Here is a 10,161-nt window from a genome sequence, read left to right on the forward strand (position 1 = left end):
AAAGGATCATGTCAAGAAACATCTGTTGGTCCACTTCTATAAAGCCATCATAAAGAGCATTCTTACATCATCTCTCACTGTCTGGTATGGAAACTCAGACAGTCACAACAAGAACAGACTGGAGCGGATCATCTCCACAGCCTCCAATCTAATCGGTTGTAGGCTTCCTTTACTTGTGCTGCTAAACATGCTCTGGTGAAACTGATCATCTTACCAATTCTCGATTTCAGTGATGTGGTATCTAGAGTTCCTTCTAATTCTCTCTAGAAACTAGAAACTAGATGTGGCCAGACCTTACTGGGAAAATTACTGTTGTACCTAAATTCATTGGTCTCCTTATCATAACCAACCCGCAACACTCAAACAGGTTCATATCTCTGGCCACCCCAAAAGTCCACACCTCTCCATACCAAGACTATTGTTCCCCCCTCAGCTTTTGAAGAACTTCTCTCTGAGGTATTGACTGATCATTGCATGTGTTAAACCTAACCTATTCTCTGTTGTATTATACTGCTTTTACAATCTTCTCGCTTCAATATGTTTGTCTCACCAGTTTGGCGTATTAGCAATTTACTTATAACAGGTTATTTTACCTATATCATTATGTGGAGATGGGCTCAAGCATTCTTGCACATATATGCAAGAGCGTCATCAGCATAGATATAAATTTGTGAAGATTTGGTCAAATGTTATTATCAAAATATGTATTGCTCTTTGCTGTAGAACCAGTGTCACTGTATTGCCACTTCACCAGCAGTTGACCTCCGTATACTGCATTGTGTATTTTATATTTTATATGAAACTACATGTTGTACTGCATGATGTTTCATCTTGACTAGGTTGCCATTGTAAATGAAATTTTTTTCTCAATTGGCTTACCTGGTTAAGAAAGGCAAAATTAAGAGTTAAAAAAACAAGATCCCATACTGACCTAACTGCACTGTTTGCACTGGTACATCAATCATTGTACTTTTTGTCTGCCACTTGATATGCGGAGGAACTAAACTGTACATGTCATATCTTACTTATTCATTGTACATTTGATCATATTCAAGTGTTTCCATGTGTGTTGTTGTAATGGTTTATGGTGCCTGTGTTTGTTTTTTTCCCCCTGAGCAACCATCTATTACAAATTTAGTAACAGTGTTTCCTTTGATAATAACATCACTCTGCTGCTGTGGGCGTCCACTGACTTGAAAGGTTTAAAAGAAGCGGGACCAGAGTTACAGTTCAGTTAGGTGGGATTCACAGTGTCATTCACACAATGTCATGAATTCAGTTTGTAGTGTCTCTAACTGTTACATTGACTTTAATGAAAGAGTGGTAAGTTGGAGATGCTTTTCACAAACTATTTCTTCAACAAAGTGTAACAGTATTGTACTTAAGTTCTTCCTGTGCAGTGTTATTGTGTTTTCAAAGAAAATGATGATCATGATAAACTCTACTCAGGTTTCATATTTTGCACTCGATGCCTACTTTGACACCGGGCTTTTTAAATACTTATATTTCATTTTCATTTTGTCTTTATATATATTTATTCTTTGTGTAAATCTTTTTCTCATTGTGGTTATCTGTATGAACAGAAGCTTACATGAACCTATGTACCTTTTTCTGTGCAGCCTGTTTGTAAATGAGCTGTATGGTAGTACAGGGTTGTTTCCATTCCTTCTGCTTCAGATTCTCTCTGACATTCACACTGTTTCTGCTCCCTTTTGTTTCCTGCAGATTTTCTCTTTGTATTCTTATGGAAGTGTAGAATTTACCAACTTAGCTGTCATTTCTTATGACAGATACCTTGCTATCTGCTGTCCTCTACAGTATAATGCACATATGACATCTCATAAGGTTGTCATGCTTATTGTTGTTATATGGTTACCTCCTTTTTTTGCTGTTTTTGTCACAATATCCTTCAGTGTCTCTCTACAACTGTGTGGGAACATCATTAATCAAGTCTACTGTGACAACTACTCTATCATAAAACTGGCTTGCTATGACACTAGTGTGAACAACGTATATGAAATCATTGCTTTTTCTCTCACAGTCTTTGCTCCGATGTCTGTAATCTTTTACACTTACATGAGGATTCTTAAAGTTTGTTTTTCTGGTTCTAAACAGACCAGACAAAAAGCTGTCAGTACCTGCACTCCTCACCTTGCTTCTCTGCTCAACTTTGCTTTTGGGGCTTGCTTTGAAATATTCCAGAGCAGGTTTAACATGAACAGTGTACCTCACATGATGCGAATATTTTTATCATTGTATTTTTTTACATGCCAACCGCTCTTCAACCCTTTAATGTACGGCCTCAATATGTCCAAAATACGCATTATATGTAAAAGTCTTCTTTTAAGTTCTGTTGAGAAGTGCAGAGCATCCCATAGATTTGTTCACATTGAGTAAGAAGAGAAAACAATAAATGTATGCCTTTGTCTCACTAGTCTCAACAGTAATAATTTCTTAAGGTAGGAACTTTGTCATGCAAGTTTTAAAAAATGAAAATAAAAGGGTTGATTTTGGTCTGTCTGAAGACAAATAATTGATGCATTATTTTATTTGCAGTCAATGAAAGTGATCAACTTTTGTTTATTCTTGTTTCATTTTTTCAATGTTGTATTTTAAGCTTCTTTGTGAAGCAAAGGCGCATGATCTTAAATCTTAAAACCTCAGCATTCACAGAGAAGTTATTGGGTGACATTTTGGAAGTAATTTAAAATTGTCTATTGAGCATAAATTAAGTAATAAATAATAAAGTGAATTTAGTTGTCATAAACTTTGAATCTTGTTGCAATTATGCTTCATTTTATTTTTTTCACCTCAAGAGAGTTTATACCATGGTTCTATAAATGTTACTGAACTGTCTAACAGATTATTATTAACTACTATGAATTTGATGACTGAGATTTTTACACAATAAATACAGAATAGGATCCAGATTTAATGCACTGCAACAGTCAAGTCAGGATAAGTCTGCTGTATTCACAAAATCCCAAATTACAAATGTTACTCAGAGGTCTTTACAGTGTATCCAACATAGAACCACTCTATCCTTATATCCTGAATTTGAATATGGAAAATCTCTCTTTAAGGGGAAAAATTGAGAAGTGTCAGGAAAAGAAAAGTCTGTCTGTCATCTTCCAGGACAGACAGACTTTGAATGTGTATCTTTTCTACAGAGGAGACAGCTGGACTGCTGAGTACAAATTAAACAGGACAATAAAGGAAAATTTTAATTTTGTAAGCCAAGGAAAGATTCTGCTGACAAGATTGTTGGTATTTAAAGTCATCTTATGTAGTTATTTTACAGTTGTCACTAGGGCTGACCCAAAAAAGTTGAAGATTCAATGCTTTAATGGGCGGAGCCTGATTCAACAGCAAAACAAGGGTCACGCCATTTTGGCTATATGGGGGTGCATCGAACTACCAGTTTTCTGACAATAAGTTAATATACAGCCTATTAAAATATACATTTCAACATTTAATGCTGTAAATAAACATGTAAAAAGAATAAAACTTTCAATAAGTGTTTCAAAAAAAAGTATGTGAATAAATCCACAATTGTAACCCTGTGTAGCGCATGTGTAGGCGTAGCGCGTATGTATGTAATGGCAGAAGAGGAGCACTTGCTGAAGAGAGGGAGCCCCAGCTTCACCGGTGTTGTGTCCAGTTGTCCGCACCTTGCGGGACTTTCGGACAATTTATCACCGTTGATGAACTGCACAAAGAACATTATATCGTTTTTAAATAGCCAGCTACTTGAAATAGAACGACGTGCATGCAGTTGTCGGCGGCACGGCATGCACGCTAAACTCTACACAAGATCGGTGAATAGCAGACGAGAGAGAGAGAAAACGGTCAACAATAAGCCTCAGTTTAGCTTCGGCTCGCAATCGCCGTGCACAAAAACACACATGATTCGACTATCCGTCAACTATAGGCAGGACTTGAAGATTCTGATTCGACTATGTAAATCCTTACAGCAAGCCCTAGTTATCACTAAACTGTAACTATCAACTGCTTATCCTGCGTACAGGTTCGCGGGGGGTAGGAGCTGACATTGGGCGAAAGGCGGTGTAATTGTTGTACACCCTGGACAGGTCGCCAGTCAATCGCAGGGCCACACACACACCACTCACACCTAAGGACAATTTTTAGAGACACCAATTACCCTAGCCTGCATGTCTTTGGACAGTGAGAGGAAGCCGGAGCACCTGGAGAGAACCCATGCGGACAACATGCAGACTCCACACAGAAAGGCCAGGACGACGTGCTAACCCCTGCACCACCAAACTGTTTTCAATGTCTGGGGTGTGGAACGACCCAAAACCCTTGGCAATTCACAACACTATACTTTGACACTAGGCTACCCTGCTAAGATCCCTAGTTCTTGGTGACTAATTCTTCAGCAGCATCCTCACCACCTTCACGTTCTTGAATAGTACTTATTACATTTTGTACTCAGTTAGCAGACTGTTTTACTTTGTGTTGAACTTGATACATTTTATATAGATTTCATATTTTATTGTGTTGAACTTGATATACTTGAATAGTAGTCCAGATAGTTTATTTGTTAATTGTTGTTTTGTACAGCTCAAGTGGAGGAATACCGTTTGGTGCGGTATTTTCCTATTTTTTATGTTCCTCAATGGGCGGCTGTGGCTCAGGCAGTAGAGCAGGTTGCCTGTTAATCGGAAGGTCAGCGGTTCAGTCCCCAGCTCCTCCAGGCTACATGTTGAAATATACTCAACCCCGAATTGCCCCTGGTGGCTGTTCCACCAGTGTGAATGTTAGTTTAATGTTGTGCAGCAGTGATTTTCCATTTTGTTGGCCAGAGAGGGGACATTCGCCAGGTGGATAGACGGGAGCGCAGTGCGAAAAACCCGCTGTCTCAGTTTAACCAGTGCGCCTGCACGCTTTCCCCTTCTCCGGTAGAACCCATACAGAGCTGCTGCTCCTCCAACTAATAACTCCTGGAAAGTTCCAGGTTTGATAAAGTGTGGTGGAATAGTGTGAGCAGTTGAAAGTCCAATGTTTAAGAGCTCTCCTCTGGTAAATGTTACCAGAGAGTGACAGCAGAAAAGAGTTTATAAGCAAAAACACAAAAAGCACTATGAAGCAAAATCCAGAAGCGGCGTCTGCGGCACCATCATTAGCCACAACTGACCACAGGTTAGTGTCAGGTGCCCCTCACCTAAGGTGCTAAGGAGAAGACTACCTTCTCCCTCCCAGCTGAACTATTCTAGTAAACTACTTTGTGGTCTATGTACTGGTGGCTGGCCTTAGGAGACCACTGTGTGTGATCGGAGTTAGGGGAGGTACTGGAGTTCTGGCAAAACATCTGATAACTTAGGGATTGGAAACATTGATTTGCTTAAGACGAACTCAGCAGGGTTGAAGCTCAATCTTGGTGGCTGTTAGCCTCCACCAAAGTTATTCTTTGTCATCTCATTTTTATGAAGAGAATCTGCACCTGGGTCCAAATTTCTTGTTTTCCTGTGTCAGCACTGTAGCTAAATCTTACAGAATGAACTGGATGCTAATGGACCAACAGATACAGACTCTTTGTCCTGCTTACGTATTTCCTGGCTGGATTTTGGAGTTACACGGGATGTGTTATGCAGATCCTGACTTCCTCCGGTTCTATTTTGGGAATGGGATACAGAATTTAGGATGACACATTCCTAATGGCAACGTCTTAGATCATGAGTTTCCCCTGTTGAGGAGGTACTGGACCAGCTCTCCGTCTTAAAGGGTCCGATTCTCTAGGCCTATGGGTATTATCCTATTAGGTATAACTGAGGACTGATTAAGGTGGTGTCGAAGAGATTCGCCTAGCTTCTAACTGTTTTCTTCCAAACGCCTACCCTGCTTACTCTGAAATGACACCTGACAGAATAGCCCTAGAGCTAAATACCACCTGTAGTTAATTTCGTTGCCTAGAGCAACCTATAAGAACCTTAAAGATGCTAAACACACTTTACCTAATGATTCAAAACCTGATTATAATAGCTAACCTTGAGTGATTTAGATGTCTTCTTTTTGGAAAGAAAGGGAGGGGAAGGAGTCGTCCTGGCCAAGGAGGTCTTTCCCTCTTCTGCTGAGCTGTTGACTCTGGTGGAAACTTGAAGCTTTGTCCAAAGCCCTAAAATTGTCTTTAAAAGTCTTCAGCAGTTGAGAGAGAGAAAAACTTATCAATGATCCTTCAGTTGGTTTGGTCGTTGTGGTTATCCTCTGTGGCTCGATCTCTTGAAATCCACTGAAGAAAACTCTGAAGGATTCTCTAGTTGTTTGCTGTTCAAATCCCCAACTCTTGTCTTGGGTTCTTGGTCCGGTGCGGTGATGGTCTTGCTCCGAGTCTGATGCCTCTAAGATCTGCCGAGGAATAACCCCGATCTCTTTGTGACTGCTCTTTAAATATCTTACTCCGTAGCTGAGTTTTCTTGTCAAATCAGCCACCACCCTTTTCCTGTCTACGTGACTACTGTCACATATATTGTTCATCCGTAATTTTAGTTGGGCCAAAGATGTCCTCATTTGGCCATTTCATTTCCCCTTGCTGACCCTTCTCTCCCAGTGACTCATAGTCATAAGACCGTTACACCCATCTCAGTATTTATTTTACAATCAGAAGATCAATTCAATTTATTCATCTTCGGGATCAATAAGATTGTGGTGGTGGCAGCCCGGCTGACAGTGAGTGTCCTGGTTATTTCTCCTTTTTTCTTGTGATTCTGTTTTTCCCTTGTGTTTTGGCCTGCCTGTCTGTGTCTCCTCAGCTCCCCTCGCTTGTGTTCTCCCTCTCTCTCTGCTCCTGAACCCAGCTGACGATCCACACCTGCCAGCAGTCAACCTCATCCCTGACAGTATTTCAACCCCGGTTCTCCACACAATCGCGGCTTGATCGTCATTGCTCCTGACCTGTTGCCACTGCTAGACTCAGGCTTTTTATCTAGTAACATCCCCGTTCTCTGTTTTCCCGGTCACTAACCCTGTCTGTCTGTCTGTCTCTCCCCAGGTTCACTCACCTTCCTCTCCAGTTGTGTGAGCTGGGTTCACCAAGCTGCCCTCTCCACCCGGACCTTCTCCACGGTGTCCTCCCGGCTCCCCCTCGTGCCTCGCGGTCAGCCTGCCACCACACTCCTCCACCAACCCCCCAGTTAGTTCTCCTGTGCCTCCTCTCTCCCTCGGTCCCTGGTGCCTCCCAGTTCCCTCGTCCCTGCCTCCTTGGTCCCACCTGCTCCTCGGCCCCCACGGTGTTCCTCGCCTCCCTTGCCTCGGCCGCCTCTGCCCTACTTGCTGCTCGGTCCCCCGTGCCTGTTTTACCCCGTCATCCACCTTTCCCTCACCTCCCTTTTTCCCCTCAATAAAACCTGTTTCACTGGAGCGTTGCTTTTGGGTCCTCTCTGTCCAACACACACAACAAAAATATCCTGATTTTCAATCATCATAATATCATGTTTATACCAAATATCTTTCTTTTAATCATTATTCCATATATTGTTTATAGCATTGTTAAGCTCTATGTTTAGCAGATGGAAGTACGTTGCACTTTTCTCACTCACTGTTGTTACTAAAGGGAGAAAGGCTCCAGTTTTCTTCTTTGCAACCTAATAGCAAGAGCGTTGGGATCTCAACTTATTTGACAAAGGCTATATAACTTTCCAACCCATCCTGTTCCTCCTGAGCCAGGTACTGCAGCCTACTCCCGGCCTGCTGTTAGTCAAACTGTCTCCAGCCTGCTCACCTCTTGTTTGCACCTACTTCTGAGTCTGTCCTTGTTTCCTGTTCCTCAGACCAGGCTCGTCGGTCTTCCTGCGGGTGTTCCAGTCTAGCCAACAAGGTGCCCCCCTGCCCAAGCAAAAGGGTACCTTATCAAAGTAGGGACTCTTACACATCCAGCTCACTCTCACTTTGGAGCCAGAGAGTCCACAGACTGTTAGTCTTCATACCATATGTGGAGTACAAGTACAAGCGGTGCCGGATGGAGCTGGGTACATGTGGGTGGTTTACACAGGTTATAGATAGATAGTTTAAAGTTGTTAAGTTGTTGGGGCGTCTGTGGCTCAGGAGGTAGAGCGGGTTGGCGGGTCGGCGGTTCAATCCCTGGCTCCCCCTGGTTGCGTGTCGAAGTGTCCTTGGATACTGAACCCTGAATTGCCCCTGGCGGCTGTTCCGCCAGTGTATGAATGACTGTGAATGTTAGTTTCCGTTTGAGCACTTAGGCTCAGTGTATGACTGGTGAATGCAGATGTAGTGTAAAAGCGCTTTGAGTGGTCGAAAAGACTAGAAAGGCGCTATACAAATACGAAGCATTTACATTTGTTAAACTGATTTAAAATAATACATGAAACCTAGAATTTCTGCCCCATGGTGTTGTGCCTCTGACAACCAGTAAAGTTGCTGTTTAGATCCATGTCTGTCCAGCCTCATAATACATGAGTGGGTCCAAAGATGGTTTGAAAGACGAGTGAAGGAAGCCATATACATGAAAGTAGAGAAACCATCTCTCAACAGGTGAGGAGGTCTGCAACGCCGCTATCCCCCACTTATGATGCTGTCCTTTCAACCCTTCGCAGGAGATTTAACAAACGTTCACTTTTGGTTGTTCAGATTTGGCCTCAGGTGTCTCCATTAACTAAATGTCATCACAACAGTGTGCTAATGGTTAAATAATTTTTCAAGGCATCAACTAGAAACATAGTAACAGTGTTTAATAATGACATCAGTCTGCTGCTGTGGGCGTCCGCTGACTTGAAAGGTTTAAAAGAAGCAGAAGCAGAGTTACAGTTCAGTTAGGTGGGACTCAGTGTCATTCACACTGTGTCATAAATTCTCATTGTAGTGTGTCTAACTTTTATGTTGACTTTAATTAAGGAGTGGTAAGTTGTTTTCTTCCTGTGCAGTGTTATTGTCTTTTGAACCAAAATGATGATCATGATAAACTCCACACAGGTTTCATATTTTGCACTTGATGCCTACTTTGACACCGGGCTTTTTAAATACTTATATTTCATTTTCATTTTGTCTTTATATATGTTAATTCTTTGTGTGAATCTTCTGCTCATTGTGGTTATCTGTATGAACAGAAGCTTACATGAACCTATGTACCTTTTTCTGTGCAGCCTGTTTGTAAATGAGCTGTATGGTAGTACAGGGTTGTTTCCATTCCTTCTGCTTCAGATTCTCTCTGACATTCACACTGTTTCTGCTCCCTTTTGTTTCCTGCAGATTTTCTGTGTGTATCCATATGGAGGTGTAGAATTGACCAATTTAGCTGTCATGTCTTATGACAGATACCTTGCTATCTGCTGTCCTCTACAGTATAATGCACATATGACATCTAATAAGGTTGTCATGCTTATTGTTGTTATATGGTTACCCCCTTTTTTGGCTGTTTTTGTGACAACATGCTTGAGTGCTTCTTTACAGCTGTGTGGGAACATCATTAATAAAGTATACTGTGACAACTATTACATCATAAAACTGGCTTGCTATGACACCAGAGTGAATAATGTCTATGAACTCATTGCTGCTTCTCTCATAGTCTTTGCTCCGGTGTCTGTAATCGTTTACACGTACATGAGGATTCTTAAAGTTTGTTTTTCTGGTTCTAAACAGACCAGACAAAAAGCTGTCAGTACCTGCACTCCTCACCTTGCTTCTCTGCTCAACTTTTCTTTAGGGTCTTGCTTTGAAATATTCCAGAGCAGGTTTAACATGAACAGTGTACCTAACATGATGAGAATATTTTTATCATCGTATTTTATTACATGCCAACCGCTCTTCAACCCTTTTATGTACGGCCTCAACATGTCCAAAATACGCATCATATGTAAAAGTCTGCTTTTAACTTCTGTTAGATAGATGTGTTCACCTTGAGTAACAAAAGAAAACAACAAATGTATGGATTTAACTCACTAGTGTCAACAGTAATCATTTCTTCATTAATATATATTTTTTAAAGGTAGGAACTTTGTAATGCAGATTTAAATAAATACAAATTAAAGGGTTGATTTTGGTCTGTCTGATGACAATAAATGGATGCATTATTATATATCCAGTCAATAAAAGGTGGTCGACTTTTGTTTATTCTTGTTTCATTTTTACATTGTTGTGTTATAATCTTATATATGACGCAAAGGCACATCAATTAAAATCTTAAAACCT

The 10,161-nt window shown here is 41.1% G+C and overlaps 2 protein-coding genes across 2 annotated transcripts; both read left to right on the forward strand.

The window, feature by feature from the left end:
• The first annotated feature begins 737 nt into the window (after nucleotides 1–737).
• Nucleotides 738–7,875, forward strand: LOC119882494 (olfactory receptor 11A1-like). Its single transcript, XM_038692536.1, has 3 exons — nucleotides 738–2,393; nucleotides 7,010–7,150; nucleotides 7,788–7,875. Exons 1-3 carry the CDS (start codon nucleotides 1,270–1,272, stop codon nucleotides 7,873–7,875), a joined length of 1,353 nt encoding a protein of 450 aa, XP_038548464.1. The 5' UTR covers nucleotides 738–1,269.
• A 1,029-nt stretch (nucleotides 7,876–8,904) lies between these two features.
• Nucleotides 8,905–9,858, forward strand: LOC119882496 (olfactory receptor 4E2-like). The gene has a single exon (XM_038692537.1). The coding sequence runs from the start codon at nucleotides 8,920–8,922 to the stop codon at nucleotides 9,856–9,858; it is 939 nt and encodes a 312-aa protein (XP_038548465.1). The 5' UTR covers nucleotides 8,905–8,919.
• The last annotated feature ends 303 nt before the right edge of the window (nucleotides 9,859–10,161 follow it).

The sequence above is a fragment of the Micropterus salmoides genome, unplaced genomic scaffold, assembly GCF_014851395.1.
Source record: "Micropterus salmoides isolate LMB-PRFRI ecotype aquatic unplaced genomic scaffold, ASM1485139v1 Ms_hic_scaffold_3, whole genome shotgun sequence".
Lineage (NCBI taxonomy): Eukaryota > Metazoa > Chordata > Actinopteri > Centrarchiformes > Centrarchidae > Micropterus > Micropterus salmoides.

Excerpts from the sequence above, each read along its gene's own strand:
- LOC119882496 (XM_038692537.1), top strand. The coding sequence starts at position 8,920 with ATGATGATCATGATAAACTCCACACAGGTTTCATATTTTGCACTTGAT.
- LOC119882494 (XM_038692536.1), top strand. The coding sequence starts at position 1,270 with ATGAATTCAGTTTGTAGTGTCTCTAACTGTTACATTGACTTTAATGAA. Across the intron at positions 2,394-7,009 it reads CATAGATTTGTTCACATTGA|GTTCACTCACCTTCCTCTCC; the intron begins GTAAGAAGAGAA and ends GTCTCTCCCCAG. Across the intron at positions 7,151-7,787 it reads ACTCCTCCACCAACCCCCCA|ACCAGGCTCGTCGGTCTTCC; the intron begins GTTAGTTCTCCT and ends CCTGTTCCTCAG.